At 36.4% G+C, this 22,153-nt stretch overlaps 1 protein-coding gene across 1 annotated transcript in view; it reads right to left on the bottom strand.

The window, feature by feature from the left end:
• Positions 1-22,153, bottom strand: part of LOC128662692 (pendrin-like) — a 66,085-nt gene that overhangs the window by 39,132 nt on the left and 4,800 nt on the right. The window contains exons 5-10 of the mRNA XM_053716575.1: positions 20,847-21,028; positions 18,976-19,140; positions 18,439-18,591; positions 17,487-17,569; positions 9,295-9,442; positions 1,486-1,599 (exon numbers count right to left, since the gene is read on the bottom strand). Coding sequence (XP_053572550.1) covers positions 1,486-1,599; positions 9,295-9,442; positions 17,487-17,569; positions 18,439-18,591; positions 18,976-19,140; positions 20,847-21,028 — 845 coding nt within the window. The remainder of the gene's footprint in view (positions 1-1,485; positions 1,600-9,294; positions 9,443-17,486; positions 17,570-18,438; positions 18,592-18,975; positions 19,141-20,846; positions 21,029-22,153) is intronic.

The following is a 22,153-nucleotide window of genomic DNA, read 5'->3' as shown; positions in this document are numbered from 1 at the left end:
GTTTGTATGTATGTATGTGGCTGTGTGTGTATTTATGCATGTATGTTTGTGTTTATGTGTGTGTGTATGTATGTATGTGGCTGTGTGTGTATTTATGCATGTATGTTTGTGTTTATGTGTGTGTGTATGTATGTATGTGGCTGTGTGTGTATTTATGCATGTATGTTTGTATGCATGTATGTGGCTGTGTGTGTATTTATGCATGTATGTTTGTGTTTATGTGTGTGTGTATGTATGAATGTGGCTGTGTGTGTAATTATGCATGTATGTTTGTGTTTATGTGTGTTTGTATGTATGTATGTGGCTGTGTGTGTTTTTATGCATGTATGTTTGTGTTTATGTGTGTGTGTATGTATGTATGTGGCTGTGTGTGTATTTATGCATGTATGTTTGTGTTTATGTGTGTTTGTATGTATGTATGTGGCTGTGTGTGTATTTATGCATGTGTGTTTGTGTTTATGTGTGTTTGTATGTATGTATGTGGCTCTGTGTGTATTTATGCATGTATGTTTGTGTTTATGTGTGTGTGTGTGTATGTATGTATGTGGCTGTGTGTGTATTTATGCATGTATGTTTGTGTTTATGTGTGTGTGTATGTATGTATGTGGCTGTGTGTGTATTTATGCATGTATGTGTGTGTGTGTGTAGGTTTGTGGAAGCAGCAGATTACAGACCTTGTTACTACAGCATGGGGGGTAAACAATGTCACTGTACAGTACCACTATATACAGTACCAGGGGGCTGGACCATGTCACAGACTACTGTGGTCACTATATAAAGTACTGGGGCGGGTAGGGTCAGGCCAGCCATCTCACCGACAGATTACAGACTAATATATACAGTAATAGGGGGTCAGACCATCTCACAGACTGTGGGCACAGGGTACCCCCTTTTGCAGACATGTAATCTGATTCACATTTTTTTTTCTGTGTTAAATGTTAAAAAAAAAATAAGATATGTTTAAATTCACATTTTTTGGGGGGGTCGGGATCCCTTCTTAGATTCTTGCACCTGTGCCCTGTGGTTTCTAGTTACGCCTCTGACCCTGGCCCAATCTTACCAAATAGCTAATCAGTTCTGTCTGTTATAATTACTGAATGTTGAAATCACCTTACAATTCACCTAATAATGCACATAATCAGTCATGCATGTGCTAAAGTCTACTTCCATCAGTTCTTCTATGCCTTAAAATAGAATATATAAGATTGTGTTGAGTTTACATTGATAATGTAATGGGGCCTCAACATTTAAATTATTTGCAGCAGTGTGGATGGTTAATTACATACTTAAAAGGCTGTAGTTTGTTTTTTTCACTACAGTGTCTATAAGTGGTTGAACCAATTAAATGGCTTATTGCATAAAAAGACTGCAAAGCGCGTTCCCACTTCTCTGCTATAGCAGAAATCCTACTGAATGAAGGGTCATGCATGCTCTGTAACAACCCATTATAAGCCGCAAAATCTAGACTCACATATACTCTCTTACCTGGGTTCTGCCACCGGTACTTTCCTGGACAGCTGTACGTGACAAAGCAGTTGTTGCACAAAAGCAAGAGAAAGCTCCAGCAAATAAATTGCTGATACCGAAAGCAATAAATTCCTTGAAAAAAAAGTTGATATATTAATTTGATCAATATTTCATCTATAAATACCTTGTACCATATTAAAGAGGTATTAAACAGATGCATTAACTTTTGTAACTCCCAGTATAGACATTAAAAGATTTTACAATTATGAATGTGCAAGTTCTCTGTAACTGCTCATTAACCTATAGAAAATAAAACACTACCAAGGTACAATTTACCAAAGGCAATGAGCATCCAGGGGTGTGGTTTAGAAAAAAAGATTCAGTTAATACAGCATCTGATTGGCTGTATTAACCTGACCTTTTTTAGAATTTAAAAATGTTTATTTGTTTTGGAGGCCATTCTCATATTGTATTTCCTTTAAAATGTTAAAGTATTGTAAAATAAAATTATGTGCAAATTAATATAAAAATGTATTTTGCATGCAGATCTTATATGCATTATGCATATATTAAAATTACTTTATGTTTCTTTTTTGCTCTAGTCTAGATAGAGAACTGGAATTAATACTTTATAATTAATAAATCATGTCCCTGTCCCTTTAATTAAAAAATACATTTTTATAATCCCTTAATTATAATATATAAAGAGAGTTAAAAAATAGAAAGATTATAGACCACTGTTTATATAATTTTTGGAGAAAAAAAAATGTATTAAATAATTAACATATTTTACTATCTGAAATTATTATTATTATTATTATCTGCAATATGAGACGTGTGTAACAATTATGGTAAATGCACTATTCATATAATAAATAAAATGTTAATTTAATAAATTAATGATAATATTATATCACTGTGCAAAAGCATTTTTACAATGTCTTTAACTTAATTGTCAGCAGAGTAAGACAGCAAAAAAAGACGCAATAAAATTATTGGCTAGATTAGACATTGAGCACAGTTGATAGTGCAGGGTGCAGTATCTTGCACTTGGTCCCAGCCTTAGAATAACACACATTTAATAATTTATTTTTTTAATCAATATTGATATACAAAATATATTAAAATTTAAATATTTTATTATCTGAAAATGATTATTATCATTATTATTATTATAATAGTCTGCAAATGATAGCCCTTACAGTGTGTAACAATCATGATAAATTAACTATTATTCATTCATTTAAAGGGACAGTCTACACCAGAATTTGTATTGTTTTAAAAGATAGATAATCCCCTTATTACCCATTCCCCAGTTTTGCATAACCAACACAGTTATATTTATATACTTTTAACCTCTGTGATTATCTTGTATCTAAGCCTCTGCAAACTGCCCCATTATTTCAGTTCTTTTGACAGACTTGCAGTTTAGCCAATCAGTGCCTGCTCCCAGATAACTTCACGTGCATGAGCACAGTTATCTATATGAAGCACATGAACTAACACCCTCTAGTGGTGAAAAACTGTTAAAATGCATTCTGAAATGCAGAATGGCCTTCAAGGTCTAAGAAATTGGCATATGAACCTCCTAGGTTAAGCTTTCAACTAAGAATACCAAGAGGACAAAGCAAAATTGGTGATAAAAGTAAATTGGAAAATTGTTTAAAATTACATGCCCTATCTGAATCATGAAAGTTTATTTTGGACTAGACTGTCCCTTTAATTATTAATAATATATATATATATATATATATATATATATATATATATATATATATATATATATATATATATATATATATATATATATATATATATATATATAATGTTAATTAAGGAGTGCATTTGATAGTGTAGGGTGCATTATCTTGCACTTGGTCCCAGCCTTAGAGTAACACACAATGTGGTATTACAAGTTAAAGGTTTCCAATTTTAACCACAGCATTTTAATACGGTGGTGCGTTAAGTGTTGCAATCATGCAGAATCCAAAATACCACTGTAAATTTTAGAGCTTTTTGAGACCTGAAGGTAAACCGTTATTATTAATAGTATAGCACAAAACTACATGAAGGGCCCCACTATTTAGTGCACCAAGCACTCAAGCGATATCCAAGATGTATTTTACTGCACACCTCCATGAATGTCTATCCAACTTTCAGATGTTAGCACACCCTAGACTATAGAGTGATTAAAAAAACTTTTGACTTACAATATGAGCACAAAAATTAAAGCTAATATTTTTGCACGCCTAAATGTTTTTCTGTATCTGTAAATTTATCATCATGCGGAAATAGCTGATGCATGCCTGGGTTTCACAAGATGGCTTATGTACAGTTGGATTTCACAAGATGACTGATGCATGCTTAAAACTCCCACTATTTTAAAACTATACTCTTATTTGAAGTAATTATTCATGTCATAACATTGAATGTATTTGTAAATCTGTCATCATGCTGAAATGACTGATGCATGACTGGATCTCACAAGATAACTGATAATATGGCTGATTCATGCCTGTATCTCACAAGATAACTGATAATATGACTCATGCATGCCTGGATCTCACAATATAACTGATAATATATATGATGAATGCCTGGATCTCACAATATAACTGGCAATATGACTGATGCATGCCTGGATCTCACAAAATAACTTACAATATGACTGATGCATGCCTGGATCTCACAATATAACTGATAATATGACTGATGCATGCCTGGATATTACAAGATAACTGATAATATGACTCATGCATGCCTGGATCTCACAAAATAACTGATAATATGACTGATGCATGCCTGGATCTCACAAGATAACTGACAATATGACTGATGCATGCCTGGATCTCACAAGATAACTGATAATATGGCTGATGCATGCCTGGATCTAACAAGATAACTGACAATATGACCAATGCATGCCTGGATCTCACAAGATAACTGATGATATGACAGACGCATGCCTGGATCTCACAAGATAACTGACAATATGACTGATGCATGCCTGGATCTCACAAGATAACTGATAATATGACTGATGCATGCCTGGATATTACAAGATAACTGATAATATGACTAATGCATGCCTGGAGCACACAAGATGACTGACAATATGACTGATGCATGCCTGGATCTCACAAGATAACTGATGAGATGACTGACAATATGACTGATGCATGCCTGGATCTCACAAGATAACTGATGATATGACAGACGCATGCCTGGATCTCACAAGATAACTGACAATATGACTGATGCATGCCTGGATCTCACAAGATAACTGATAATATGACTGATGCATGTCTGGATATTACAAGATAACTGATAATATGACTAATGCATGCCTGGAGCACACAAGATGACTGACAATATGACTGATGCATGCCTGGATCTCACAAGATAACTGATAATATGACTGATGCATGCCTGAACCTCACAAGATAATTGACAATATGACTGATGCATTCCTAGATCACATACAATAACTGATAATATGACTGATTGATGCCTGGATCTCACAAGATAACTGATAATATGACTGATGCATGCCTGGATCTCACAAGATAACTGATAATATGGCTGATGCATGCCTGGATCTCACAAGATAACTGACAATATGACCAATGCATGCCTGGATCTCACAAGATAACTGATAATATGACTGATGCATGCCTGGATATTACAAGATAACTGATAATATGACTGATGCATGCCTGGATCTCACAAGATAACTGATGATATGACGGACGCATGCCTGGATCTCACAAGATAACTGACAATATGACTGATGCATGCCTGGATCTCACAAAATAACTTACAATATGACTGATGCATGCCTGGATCTCACAATATAACTGATAATATGACTGATGCATGCCTGGATATTACAAGATAACTGATAATATGACTCATGCATGCCTGGATCTCACAAAATAACTGATAATATGACTGATGCATGCCTGGATCTCACAAGATAACTGACAATATGACTGATGCATGCCTGGATCTCACAAGATAACTGATAATATGGCTGATGCATGCCTGGATCTAACAAGATAACTGACAATATGACCAATGCATGCCTGGATCTCACAAGATAACTGATGATATGACAGACGCATGCCTGGATCTCACAAGATAACTGACAATATGACTGATGCATGCCTGGATCTCACAAGATAACTGATAATATGACTGATGCATGCCTGGATATTACAAGATAACTGATAATATGACTAATGCATGCCTGGAGCACACAAGATGACTGACAATATGACTGATGCATGCCTGGATCTCACAAGATAACTGATGAGATGACTGACAATATGACTGATGCATGCCTGGATCTCACAAGATAACTGATGATATGACAGACGCATGCCTGGATCTCACAAGATAACTGACAATATGACTGATGCATGCCTGGATCTCACAAGATAACTGATAATATGACTGATGCATGCCTGGATATTACAAGATAACTGATAATATGACTAATGCATGCCTGGAGCACACAAGATGACTGACAATATGACTGATGCATGCCTGGATCTCACAAGATAACTGATAATATGACTGATGCATGCCTGAACCTCACAAGATAATTGACAATATGACTGATGCATTCCTAGATCACATACAATAACTGATAATATGACTGATTGATGCCTGGATCTCACAAGATAACTGATAATATGACTGATGCATGCCTGGATCTCACAAGATAACTGATAATATGGCTGATGCATGCCTGGATCTCACAAGATAACTGACAATATGACCAATGCATGCCTGGATCTCACAAGATAACTGATAATATGACTGATGCATGCCTGGATATTACAAGATAACTGATAATATGACTGATGCATGCCTGGATCTCACAAGATAACTGATGATATGACGGACGCATGCCTGGATCTCACAAGATAACTGACAATATGACTGATGCATGCCTGGATCTCACAAAATTACTTACAATATGACTGATGCATGCCTGGATCTCACAATATAACTGATAATATGACTGATGCATGCCTGGATATTACAAGATAACTGATAATATGGCTCATGCATGCCTGGATCTCACAAAATAACTGATAATATGACTGATGCATGCCTGGATCTCACAAGATAACTGACAATATGACTGATGCATGCCTGGATCTCACAAGATAACTGATAATATGGCTGATGCATGCCTGGATCTAACAAGATAACTGACAATATGACCAATGCATGCCTGGATCTCACAAGATAACTGATGATATGACAGACGCATGCCTGGATCTCACAAGATAACTGACAATATGACTGATGCATGCCTGGATCTCACAAGATAACTGATAATATGACTGATGCATGCCTGGATATTACAAGATAACTGATAATATGACTAATGCATGCCTGGAGCACACAAGATGACTGACAATATGACTGATGCATGCCTGGATCTCACAAGATAACTGATGAGATGACTGACAATATGACTGATGCATGCCTGGATCTCACAAGATAACTGATGATATGACAGACGCATGCCTGGATCTCACAAGATAACTGACAATATGACTGATGCATGCCTGGATCTCACAAGATAACTGATAATATGACTGATGCATGCCTGGATATTACAAGATAACTGATAATATGACTAATGCATGCCTGGAGCACACAAGATTACTGACAATATGACTGATGCATGCCTGGATCTCACAAGATAACTGATAATATGACTGATGCATGCCTGAACCTCACAAGATAATTAACAATATGACTGATGCATTCCTAGATCACATACAATAACTGATAATATGACTGATTGATGCCTGGATCTCACAAGATAACTGATAATATGACTGATGCATGCCTGGATCTCACAAGATAACTGATAATATGGCTGATGCATGCCTGGATCTCACAAGATAACTGATAATATATATGATGCATGCCTGGATATTACAAGATAACTGATAATATGACTGATGCATGCCTGGATCTCACAAGATAACTGATGATATGACTGATGCATGCCTGGATCTCACAAGATAACTGACAATATGACTGATGCATGCTTGGATCTCACAAGATAACTGATAATATGACTGATACATGCCTGGATATTACAAGATAACTGATAATATGACTGATGCATGCCTGGATCTCACAAGGTAACTGATAATATGACTGATGCACTCATGGATGTCACAAGATAACTGATAATATGACTGATGCATGCCTGGATCTCACAAGATAATTGACAATATGACTGATGCATGCCTGGATCTCACAAGATAACTGATATTATGACTGATGCATGCCTGGATCTCACACGATAACTGATAATATGACTGAAGCATGCCTGGATCTAACAAGATAACTGATATTATGACTGATGCATGCCTGGATCTCACACGATAACTGATAATATGACTGAAGCATGCCTGGATCTAACAAGATAACTGATAATATGACTGATGCATTCCTGGATCTCACATAATAACTGACAATATGACTGATGCATGCCTGGATCTCACAAGATAACTGATATTATGACTGATGAATTCCTGGATCTCACAAGATAACTGATAATATGACTGAAGCATGCCTGGATCTAACAAGATAACTGATAATATGACTGATGCATTCCTGGATCTCACATAATAACTGACAATATGACTGATGCACGCCTGGATCTCACAAGATAACTGATAATATATATGATGCATGCCTGGATATTACAAGATAACTGATAATATGACTGATTCATGCCTGAATCTCACAAGATAACTGATGATATGACAGATGCATGCCTGGATCTCACAAGATAACTGACAATATGACTGATGCATGCTTTGATCTCACAAGATAACTGATAATATGACTGATGCATGCCTGGATATTACAAGATAACTGATAATATGACTAATGCATGCCTGTATCTCACAAGATAACTGATAATATGACTGATGCATTCCTGGATCTCACATAATAACTGATAATATGACTGATGCACGCCTGGATCTCACAAGATAACTGATAATATATATGATGCATGCCTGGATCTTACAAGATAACTGACAATATTAATGATGCATGCCTGGATCTCACAAGATAACTGATAATATGACTGAAGCATGCCTGGATCTAGCAAGATAACTGATAATATGACTGATGCATTCCTGGATCTCACATAATAACTGATAATATGACTGATGCACGCCTGGATCTCACAAGATAACTGATAATATATATGATGCATGCCTGAATCTCACAAGATAACTGACAATATGACTGATGCATGCCTGGATATCACATGATTTGAGAATTAAACTTATCTGAATCAACATTAAGAAGTTGACAGAGATTCTCTAGATCAAAGGTGGTAAAATATGGCACTTGCCTACCTGGAGAAAAAAAATGTTGGTATGCCTTACCAATTTGGGTGCAAGCTCTCAAAAGGTTCATTACCGCTCTAGAGTTTATCTGCTAATAACAATATATTTTTAAACTTTGAGAAAATATAAAGAGATATTATGCACATATACACACATGTTTCTGAAAAACAGTGCCCAAATCGATTCAGTGCACTATAGGGAAAATATGTCTGAAACTATATGAGGTTTATGAACAAAATAGCAATGGCATTTTAAAGCACGTGTTTCAGACAATATATAACATATTTTTGATAAAGAAAAAAAAAGTAATTACATTGAGCTCTTTTAGTATTTTGCTGGAGTCTTTATCCACATATTTTGCATCAATAATATGACCTGAGGTTTTTTTTGTACTTTAAATAAGTTAAAAGAATAGCAAATTATTTACCTGATTGCCATTAATTGCATAGTTATGCTTGGTGGCATAAACTTTCCCCACAGATACAGCAACAGCATAGGCTACTATTCCAATGGAAAATGCCGATCCAATCATGTCAGAAAACATGCTCACATCTGGTGTCATGGGTGGTATAAACCTGAAATAATAAACATTTCTGTTTCAAATACAAACACTGAACACTCATTTAAAACTAGCTATTAAAAACTTTTTTTTTACGCGGTTGACTTCTATTATGAAAGTGACTTCATTAGGCAGGCTGATGAGCAGCAATGCACTACACGGAGCTATGCTTCTTGTCATTGGCTGACCTTGTGTTCAGCTAGCTTCCAGTAGTACATTGCTGCTCTAGAGTTCACTTTAAAGGGATAGTAAAGTCCACATTAAACTTTCATGATGTAGATAGGGCATGTAAATTGAAACAACATTCTAATTTACTTTTATCATCAAATTTGCTTTGTTCTCTTGGTATTCTAAACCTAGGTAGGCTCTAATCCCTTGAAGGCCGCCTCTTATCTGAATGCATTTGACAGTTTTTCGCAGCTAGAGGGAATTAGTTAATGTGTTTCATATATATACTGTATATATATATATATATATATATATATAACATTGTGCTCATGCACGTGTAGTTATTTAAGACTCAGCACTAATTGCCTGACATGCAAGTCTTTCAAAAGATCTGAGATAAGGAGGCATTCGCAGAAGCTTAGATACAGGTTAATTACAGAGGTAAAAAAGTGTATTTCTATAACAGTGTTGGTTCTGCAAAACTGGGGAATGGTAAATAAAGGGATTATCTATCTTTTTAAACAATAACATTTTTGGTGTTTACTATCCCTTTAATTATATGTTTAATCCATTTGCAGGGGTTAAATATTTAGTTATATGCAAGTGATAGTGCAATAATTAAATTCTATGACACATAAGAGGAATTTTTGCACTTTTATGTCCCTTTGATATGAAGCAAATTTGAAAAATATATTATAATTTTGGGTTTATTTTTCAATGACATTTGTGTCAAGACAGTAAAGCAGAAGATCACAAAGAAGCTATAAGTTCTTCATTTAATAGTCACACTTGGACTAGATAAACATTTTAAATTATTTTCAACTTTAGAAATACAATAAATGTTAAAAATGCAAAGAGTAAATTCTATCTGACGTATTTTGGGTGTGCAGTAATAGCCATAAAGGCAGGAACACAGACAGTCAGACCAACAGACAGACAGATAGATGATTGATAGGCAGACAGATAGATAGATAGATAGATAGAGAAAAGCAACAATACTTCTCTACTCTTATCTCTACTCTTTCTTCAAACCCAACACGTCTGTTCTCCACTTTCAATACTCTTCTCCGCCCACCCACTCCTCCTAATACAACTTCTCTGTCAGCTCAAGACTTTGCCAGCCACTTCAATAACAAAATCGACTCCATCAGAAATCAGTTGTCAACATAATTCCATTCTCTCATCCCCTCAAACGCTCACAATCAACCACAACCCACATAGCCATAAACTTAGCTCTTTCTCCCCTGTTACTAAGGAAGAAGTTTCTGCACTTATACTGCGCTCTCACCTCACTACCTGTCCCCTTGACCCTATCCCCTCATAACTACTCCCCTCCCTCTCTTTTACCCTTATCCCCAAACTCACACATATTTTCAACCTCTCCCTCAGCACTGGTAAATTTCCCTCATCTCTGAAACTTCACTGGTCACACCTATCCTCAAAAAACCTTCCCTTGATTCAACCTCCCCATCCAACTACTGCCCTATTTCCCTCCTCCCTCTTGCCTCAAAGCTTCTCAAAAGCTAGTATATGCACGCCTATCCCATTTCCTTACATTAAACTCCATCCTTGACCCACTACAATCTGGATTTTGTCCCCATCACTCCACAGAGACAGCAATCGTTAAGGTTATCCTCTTTGATCTGTCCGCAGCCTTTGATACTGTTGACCACCCTCTTTTGCTCCAAACCCTCCAATCCTTCGGCATTTGTGACGCAGCCCTCTCGTGGTTCTCTTCCTACCTGTCAAACCGTACCTTTAGTGTAGCCTTCTCTGGGGCCTCCTCTGCCCCGTCACCACTTTCTGTCAGGGTACCGCAAGGCTCTGTCCTCCGTCCCCTTCTCTTCTCTATCTACACGTCATCATTAGGTTTCCTAATTAAGTCCCATGGTTTCCAATATCACTTGTATGCAGATGACATCCAAGTCTACTTCTCTGCACCAGACCTATCTCCTTCCTTGCTAACCCGTGTCACTAACTGTCTTTCTCACATCTCTTCCTGGATGTCCTTTCACTACCTAAAGCTAAATCTCTCCAAAACTGAGATCCTTATGTCCCCCCTTATTCCAAAATCTCCACCCCTAATCTCTCTATAACTGTGGAGAACTCCATCATTACTCCTATCCCGCATGCCCGATTTCTTGGGGTCACATTTGACTCAGATCTTTCTTTGACTCCTCACATTCTGTCCTTGGCTAAAGCCACCTTAAAGACATCTCTAAAATTAGACATTTCCTTACACAAGACACAACTAAGATTTTAATACACTCTCTCATCCTTTTCCGCCTCAATTACTGCAACTCTGTCCTCTCTGGTCTCCCCAGCTGCCACCTAGCTCCTTTACAATCCATAATGAATGCCTCTACCAGGCTCATCTTCCTTACACGTCGCTCTTCATCTGCTGCACCTCTCTGCCAATCCCTTCACTGGCTTCCTCTTGCCTCTAGGATTAAACACAAAATTCTCACTCTGACAAGCAAAGTCCTCAACTGCATTGCTCCCCCCCCCCTATATCTCAGACCTTGTCTCCAGATACTTTCCCTCCCATCCACTTCGCTCTGCTCATGACCTCCTACTCTCCTCCTCTCTTGTTACCTCCTCACACTTCCGTTTACAGGACTTCTCTAGACTGGCTCCCATCTTGTGGAACTCTCTGCCTCACTCCGCAAGACTCTCCCCAAGTTTTGAAAGCTTCAAGCACTACCTAAAGACTCTACTGTTCAGGGATGCATACAACCTACACTAACCTTTCTTTTTACCAGTTCCTCTACTCCATTGTTATCCCCTGAACCCCCTTAGCATGTAAGTCTAAGAGTCCAGCTGTTTGTAGATCACCTTCTTAAGAGCTGACTACAACACAGTGCAACTATTGGCAGGGCCCTCTACCCATTTGATCCCTATAATTGTTTTGTTGTACTCCGTATTTGTTTATAGAGCTGCAGAATCTGTTGGTGCTCTACAAATAACGGATAATAATAATAATAATAATAATAAAAATAGATAGATAATAGATAGCTAGATACATAGACATACAGATAGTTAGATAGATAGCTAGATAGATAGATAAAGAGAGAAAGATAGACAGATAAAGAGATGATAGATAAATAGATAGATAGATAAAATCCCTCATTAATAGCATTTCAAAAAAATCCTATTAAAAATGATGATAATGATCTTTCATGAAAATTGGAATTACCTACATGTTCTATTTCTGAGACTGGAAAATTTAACTTTTGTTATAAATTAAAAAATCCTTGGTTAGTGTTCTGGGTGAAGGAAGCCTCTCTTTCATCCTCCACAAACAAAATATTATAGGGGAAGTAAAGTCAAATGTAAACTTTCATGATTCAGATAAAGCATGAAATTGTAAACAACCTTTCAGTTTATATCTATTATGATATTTGCTCAATTCTCCTGGTATCCTTTATTGAAGAGTAATCCTTAGAAGCAGCAAAGTACTACTGGAAGCTAGCTGAACACATTGGGTGAACCAATGACAAGAGGTATATATATATATATATATATATATATATATATACAGCCAACAATCAGCAACTAGCTTGCATTAGGACATCCCTGCTTCTGAGCATACCTAGATATGATCTTCAACAAAGGATACTAAGAGAATAAAGCAAATTGAATAATAGAAGTAAAATGTAAATTGTTTAATATGCTCTATGTAAATAATAACATTTTAATTTTTAATTTACTGTCCCTTTAATACCAGGCTCATAGCATACACGTTAGAAATTGCACACAATCACTACTTATCAGAGCTAGTAATATATCTGTACAATAGCAATGCTACAGCATTCTATGGATAGGCTTAATGACAAGTCAGAACCTTTTTATTTTTAACACACCAATAAAAACATTTATTTACTGGAACTATCAGTTGTGCATGTAATCAAGTTTGAATAGGACCATTTGTAACTGTCTGACCTTATGGAGACCTAGTTGCATTCTTTGGCTTACTTTGATTTTCTATAGTTTTAATTTTACTTTTGACCCTGTGTGTATTTTTAAACTCGTTATATTAACCCCTTAATGACCGTGATGTACCAAGGGTTTTCTTGTTACTAATTGTGTGGGTCCTGCCGCAAGTGGTGGGACAGCACTATTATACCGACACTCCTCCATTCTGGTCTCGCCGCTGGTGGCTAGGCGCGCTATTAATCACACAAACCCTTATAGAAATCGACATAGAAAGACTATTAATTCAGTCAGAGTTCTAGGCCTTGTGGGGGTGATACAGAACTCAAATTCATTGTTACACAATGAAATCTTAAGGGTCTGTAGACTTTTGTTTTCTGCACATAGAACCTTTTTGTAATGCACACAGGGTCGGCTCCAGAACAAATGAAATGGGAGGGGGGTATTTTTTTCACGAGGGGGCACGCATTTACAAAGCATGTATGAGAGTCAAAATAAGAGCAGACAGTGTAGCTTCTGGCTGGCTTATCCCCTACTATTAACATTTGGAGAATATGTGCTAAATCACTAGGTAAAAGAATGAAGTCTAAATCCTATACAGTGCACTAAAACAGAGCCATTAAACTTCAGACCCCCAATGCAATAGCTCCTTAAAAACAATTCACCCCTTAATCACCATGATTCAAAACCCTTAAACTCATTCTTAAATCTCAATCATATTCCCCTAAACAGCCATGCACCCCAAACCCCCCAATGCAATTAACCCCTTTGTTTGCAATAGCAGTGAGGATACAAGGTTTTCAGGTACTGGTAATTTTGTAGATTAGATTTAGCTATACCTGTTTCGCAATAACTAACGGATATTAGGCTACTTAATACAACCTATGTACTGTGAACCTATAAGAATATGATTGTGTCATATAAATGTAAGTCTATAAATGGCTACCGGCTTCTATCGATGCCTCAAAAGTGCACTGTGATCTTAGGCCCGGCCGAAGATCACAGTGCACTTTTGAGGCGTTGATAGAAGCCGGTAGCCATTTATAGACTTATATTTATATGATACAATCATATTCTTATCATGGTCTATTGTTTAAGAAAATAAGTAACTCACGTTAGTTAGGTAAAATGAATAGGGTTAAAGACAAGTCCAAAAAGTCTCTAATTAACTTCCAATTCCAAATAAGAGGTTAAGACACGGAGCTCCTTGCAGATGCGGGATGCAACCTCACAGTTCGCCAGCTAACTCCGCCCCCAGCATGCAGCATTACATAACAATTCATTATTTTATTTATTATTTTTAAAGCGTATGGTCATATCAATATTTTTTGAGGGGGAACAGCATTTCATTTGGGTAGGCATTCCCCCCCCCCCCAATGGCCCCCTTGGAGCCATCCCTGAAAGCACAGTACAGCTCTCTGATTGGCTGACTGTTGCTTAGTTCTGCTTAGTCTTACCCCTCTAACCATATGATCAGAATTAGGAGCAACCTATATCCTCACAGCAGCAGAGGGATGCTAAGGCTGTATACAGAGAGGATTCTTTAAAGGAACATGAAACCCAAACATTTTTTTTAGGATTCAAATTTAACATACATTTTTAAACATCTTTACAATTTACTTCTGTTATCTAGTTTGCCTCATTTTCTTGGTATCCTGTGTTGAAAGAGCAGTATTGCAATACTGTGAAATAGCTGAACATATATGGTGAGCCAATGACAAGAGAAATATATGTGCAGCCACCAATCAGCAGCTAGCTCCCAGTAATGCATTGCTGCATCTCAGTGTACTTAGGTATGCTTTTAAAAAGAGTTTACCAAGAGAACCCAGCAAATCTGATAATAGTAGTCTAAATCATAAAATACATTTTTTGGGTTTCATGTCCCTTTAAATAACTGTGTGCAACCAAAAACAGCCTTGACAGAAAAGGAATAAGGAAAGGGAAAAAAAAGTTTCAGTTAAATGAGAAAGATAGTTATGGGTAATATAAGACAGCACCCACTGCAACACCATCAGTACCATACACACTCTTAAAGGGACATGAAACCCCACATTGTTCTTTCATGATTCAGATAGAGCATGCAATTCTAAATGACTTTTTAATTTACTTCTATTATTGAAATTGTCTTTATTCTCTTGCAGTGGCGTAGCGTGGGGGGGGCCACAGGGGCGGTTGCCCCGGGCGCAAAATTCTGGGGGGCGCAAAATGCTTGGCTCCCAGCCTCCCCAGTCCCCACCATCTCAAGACAGTAGACAGTCGCAGTCCCACTCCCAGCGGCGCTACAGGGAGGCTAAAAAATCTGACAGGCGCCTGCGCCCAGCCGTTCTGTCTCTCAAGTGAACTGTCTACTACTCTGAAGTCAAGACGTGCTGTGTAATGATTTAATTATCATAATTTTATGAGTGTAATCCTATCCGACCGTTACCTGCTGCTAGACTAGTGTTTATGCCACTAGTTAGCACGGTCCACTCCCACTCCCAGTGCACATGTCAGGAGGGAGGAAGAAGTCAGAGCAGCACATCCAGAGTGGAGTCAGACTGACTAGTACGCCGCGCCCGCAATGATAAGGTAAGTAGTGTCAACAGAAATTACCAAACTCATCACCGGGTCCGTATCAGAACCAGACCACCAGTGCCACTGCCAGCCAGAATTATAATTAAATTATTATAGCCCCTGTTTTTGCCTGGGCCCTGGGGAATAGGGATTGGAAATGGCAACGCACGCAAAATGCAGCTTAGCCTCTACCGTTACCCAGGTGACGTCGCAGGGCCAGCCAGCCAAGTTCCAAAGGACCCAGAGTCACTCTGAGCCAGCCAGCCAAATTCCAACTTCCAAAGGACCCAGAGTCTGAGCCAGCCAGCATGCCAGAGTGTGAGAGTGATCTATGCTGCTTTAAAGTGAAAGCTGGTTATTTTATTTCAAATTCATTTTTAACCTGGGTAAAATAAAACATACAAGATGTAAATGATCTACATCTTGTATGTTTTACCCAGGTTAAAAATGAATTAAAAAATAATAATAACTGGCTTTCACTTTAAAGCAGCATAGATCACTCTCACACTCTGGCATGCTGGCTCAGATGTATTTAAAAATTAAATCCCATGTTTAAATATTAAACCATAAAAAATGTAATTGTTAAGTTATATAATGTACTTACTTAATGTATATAATAAAGTAATGGCTGCCTGCAACCATATTGAATCCTAATTTTTAAGGATGAATGTAGAGTTTAGAATTATATATATATATATATATATATATATATATATATATATATATATATATATATATATATATATATATATATATAGTATATATTTTTGTTGTTAAAATAAAGCTTTGTTTGTTTTAAAACAAAAACCTGTCTCCTAAGTTGTTGAGCTGTCTCCTATATTCAAAGCAAATTTGCCAATCCCTACTGTACTGGTGGAAGAGACTCAGTCAGTGCTAATGGATTAGGGGGGCGCAATTCTTGCCTTGCCCTGGGCGCTGAGAAGCCACGCTACGCCACTGTTCTCTTGGTATCTTTTGTTAAAAACATGTCTGGAGCACTATATATGGCAGCAGTTTTGCAAGAGCACCAGATGACAGCACTATTGTCATATAGTGCTCCAGACAACTACCTAGGTATCTCTTCTACAAAGAATACTATGAAAACAAAGCAACCTTGATAACAGAGGAAAATTGGAAACTTTCTTTTAAAGTTGTATGCTCTATCTGAATCACAAAATACATTTTTTTGTTTCAAATCACTGTGATATTTATGCTGTTGTTAATCTTTTTAATAACCTAAATTATTGTAATTTCAATTAAGAGTTTGTATCACTGTAAAAGTTGATCACAAAGTGAAATGAAACAGATTTTCCTAAAATGCGTTATTTAACTAAACCCAGGAACATATAGGAAGAGTTGTTAGATATTTATATTTCTCAATCACAAAGCATGATCTCTGCACTTACCCACTGGGAATAGATTTTACAATCCCTGCGTTGTATTTTAATTCCAGATTTGCTCCATACGAAATCCCCGTAGCTACAATTGTCTGCAATGTAAACAGGCACCATTAATTAACTTTAAAATATTTGTGTCCATAATAATTATAAACTGGTCAATTTAAATTGTATTGTCAATTCAACACTATTTTAAAATGACCATTTAATTGTTTATTTATGTATTTTTTATGTATGCAATAAATGGATTGGCCTGTTTTGTAATTGCCGTTTAATACGTTCCCAATAATCCATTTTACCTGCTGGAGAGCATTTAATTTTTTACAAAAGGTTATGTTATCATTATTTTGTCAGCAATAGCGGCTTTTGCCTGTAGACACCACAACCTATACTAAAAATACAAATACAGGAGAAAAGCTATGTAAACAAGAAACAACAGAAGAGTTTTTATATCTGAAAAATCTGTTTTTGTAGATTAAAACTCCCAACTCTATTGTGTAACTTGTGTATACACAGAGAGAACATGAGCAAGTCTGCTTTCCCCAATCCATTTAAATGTGCGTGTTCTTGTGCACGATGGGTGAAGATTTTAATCAGAACTAGTATATTGTGCTTCCGAAACAAAAAGGCATTTAGCCTAAAGAAAGACACATGTTTTGCACCAAAATCAGTTAAATAATTATATAATAAAATAATCTACTGTATTGGTGCGTTCAATGAACAAAACAATATGTTTCAACTACAAAAACAAATCTAAAGGAACAACTTCCCGTACCTTTAATACTCTGCAGCAGGTATAATACGTATTCAGGAATATATTAAAGGGAAAGGGTTTATAAATTAGCATAACAGTGTTCAAAAAAGAACACCAAGTTCAATGTCCCTTTAAATTATACCATATTTTGTATCTAAAAATATTGTCAATTTAAAGGGAAAAAAAATCTATGTTTAATCAACTTACCACAATCACTTCTATAGGAATAGGTACTCGAAGAATATGTTTGTATCGATCGTTAATTTCTTTCACAACCACACAAACAATGAAGGTCAACAGCCCAGCAATGAGATCAGCAATATTGGTTTTAGCAATGTTTTTAAAAATGTCTATAATTGTCTAAATAAAAAGAAAAGAATTATTGTCAGCTATATTTTTACTTATAGACAGTAGCAAGGGATGTGAGATAATTATACAACTAGTCTCCAACTCAACAAAACATTTTTAACTTAAATAAAGAAAATTGTGTATTCACAAGTTTGTATGTGTGTATATGAGTGCATGGTTATCTATGTGTATAAGTACTGTATGTGTGCATATTTGTGCACTTATGTGTGTGTGTGTGTTTTTGTAAGTGTTTAAGTGTTTGCAAATGCATTTATGTGTGTAAAAATTTGAAATCAGAATTAAAATAGGTATTTTAGATGCACTTAACAATATAAACAAATTTCTGGTTATAGTTTCAGTATGTTTTATAGAAAACAAAAGATAATATATACTTACATAAATTATAGAGAGCACACCATTGTAGTTTTTGGTAGGGACATTAAGCACCAATTTTACTTGGGAAACGAACACTTGGAAAGCAGCAGCTGTTGTAAAGCCACCAACCAATGGATCTGCTAAGTACCTAACAATGAATCCAATCTGAAATACTCCTAGCAGAAGCTGGAAAAAGCGAAGAATAAATAAGTAAATTTTTGCCTTTTAATGACAAACTATGAATTCAGCTCTAGGACAAACTATATTAAAAGAAACCCTTTTATAGTGATGCATGAAGATGTTCGTCACCTGCATCCTATACTGACATGTAATTGAAAGTGAAGATTCTCCTCTTTCAAATGTATGGTTGCATGTTCCTTCATGTGATGCTGGGGCTGAACTATGGACTCTGGAGGAGGACCGCCACACACCATAAACAAAGGCATATTGCTGATGGTTCTGGGCAATTTCTTATTAATAAACACAAAGGGGAATAGCGCATCTCTGACTCAAGATTTTAATAAAACAATAAAAGCAAATATGCAATAAAATTTCACTTAAAGAATTCTTTTGAAATATCGTCACATGAAAAAGCTTGTTACTGTCCGTATATGTTCACTGGTGTCAGTGTTTATAATAAGGAATTCCTCTAGTTTACCCAAAAAAAAGGAAACGCGTTGAGGACTTTATTACTTTCAATGGACCACCGTGCATTGGGTAATGTAGAGCTGACATTCTAACTGCTGGAAAGTTTGAGTTTCTGTGCGGAGCTTAAGACTAACCATTGTGGACAGAGGAGGATAACCGCTGACACCAATAAACATATGGAGACAGTAACATGAGGCAATAGGTGTCACCTCTTACATATAAATCCCAAAGATAATTGACAAGTGGCACCAGCACTGTTTCTTTAAAAGTAGAAAATCTTTATTGGGGTGTCATCATGGAAGAACAGCAACATTTCGGGTCACACTGACCCTTAATCATGCCTAAGGGTCAGTGTGACCCGAAACATTGCTGTTCTTCCAAAATGACACCCCAATAAAGATGTTCTACTTTTAAAGAAACAGTGCTGGGGCCACTTGTCATTTATCTTTGGGATATATATATATATATATATATATATATATATATATATATATATATATATATATACAAAAAGTCCGGAAACCCAGCACACACTCATTAATCCAGCTACCATGGTGCCTGCAAAGCAATAGTACACCAGAATTCCAAGAAAGCAAGCACTCACTGGCGTTTTGTATAAAGCAGATATTTACTGTGCACAAAGCATATGGTGAACGTTTTTGGGCCGTAGCCCGTCTTCGGACATATATATGTATATATATATATATATATATATATATATGTATATAAGTGTGAGGTAAAATAAGATCAAACACTGCATAGATTTACAAATAAAAACAATCTGTCATTAAAGAGAGTCAAAATTAAACTTTCATGATTCTGATAAGAGTGTGTAATTTTAAATAATTTACTTCTATTATCTCATTTGCTTCATTCTCTTGGTGTTCTTTGTTGAAAGGCACAGGCTCAGGAGAAGTAATGCAATGCACTACTGAGAGATAGCTGCTGAATGGAGAGTGCACATGCATGTCTCTTGTCAATGGCTCATCCGATTTTCTCAGCTAGCTCCCAGTAGTGCATTTCTGATCCTTCAAAAAAGGATACCAAGATAATGACAAATTTTGATAATAAAGTAAATTGGAAAGTTGTTTAAAATTGTATGCTCTACCTGAATCATGAATTTTCGGATCCCCATAAGTACACAGATCATATAATTCCCTATAATATTCCCAGCATGCACTGCTTGTTATACTACAGACTGGTGCTTTGTAGTTAGAATGTATTTCCAAGAGAACATGTATTACCTGTATAATACCAATTAGGAATGAGAGTGTTCCTGCAATCATAACCCTAGCTGCGTCTCTGGCAACTGTATCTACCAAGGTTTTGTTGAGGCCTGTGCTGTTGCTCAGTAATGGGAACTTTTCATCTGGAGCCATAGAGAGAACAACTGATCCCACCATCAATGCAACCACTGGAAATGGTCCTGTAGAATAAAAATATAGTATAAGACGTATAGGAAATATGAAATGGATATTTAATACAATGTATAAGTAAAATATACAGGAAAACTATACTAGGTATGGTAGCATATTCTAATAAAAGGGACATTAATGTCAAAATTGAATTTTGTTGATTCAGATAGAGCTCTGGTTTTCAAACCTGTTCTCAGGACTCTCCAACAGGCCAGGTTTTCGGGATAACCTTGGATGAGAGCAGGTAAAATAACCGTTTACTAATCAGCTGATTATTTCACCTGTGCTCCAGTTCAGATATCCTCAAAATTTGGCCTGTTAGGGAGGCCTGGGGACAGGTTTCAAAACCAGTGAGATGGAGCATGCACTTTTAAGAGAATTTTCAATTTACTTTTTTTTATCAAATTTTCTTTGTTCTCTTGGTATCCAGTGTTGAAAAACATGCCTAGTTAGGCTCAGGAACAGCAATGCCCTACTGAGAGTTAGCTGGTGACTACGCAGCTCTGAAATTGACTTGAACTATGCGTTTAACCTATCTGCAGTTGTTAAACACACAGCTATATTTTAACAACAGTTAGAGCACATTAGATCGTGTTTATTCTTTTTTTAGCCCTTTAAAGAGATAGAAAGGTCAAAATTAAATTGTACATGGGTGCATTTCAGTTTGATATAGAAGCATTTGTGCAATATAATTCCAGTAGCAAAAATGCTTCTAGTAAAAGTTATTACTGTATGTCTGCGGCATATGTACATATCCTGTGAAGGCCTGTGCACCAGTATTCAAACAACTTGCCTGCTCAGACAGGTGGCAGTGGCTTATTTTGTGCCATATAAGCCACCAAAGACTCTCTGAGAAGGTGTGGTGTTTAAATACTGGGACACGGATCCTAACCGGATATGTGCATTTGCCGCAGAAAAACAGTAATGACTTTTGCTGGAAACATTTTTTTTTTAATTATATGGCAAAAATGCTTCCATTTCAAATTAAAATATGCCCATTCTACCTTTTTAATGGCCAGATTAAAAGTGAAGCATTATTTAAAGATAGATATACACATACATACATTTACATATTTAGACCAATATATGTATGCATCGCCTTGTTAAAGCCCTTTTTTAACTTCTGATATCTCATG

This window comes from Bombina bombina, chromosome 6, assembly GCF_027579735.1.
Source record: "Bombina bombina isolate aBomBom1 chromosome 6, aBomBom1.pri, whole genome shotgun sequence".
NCBI classification, from domain to species: Eukaryota; Metazoa; Chordata; class Amphibia; order Anura; family Bombinatoridae; genus Bombina; species Bombina bombina.
Note: the sequence above shows the minus strand (reverse complement) of the source record. Positions and strands in the feature narration are given on the sequence as shown.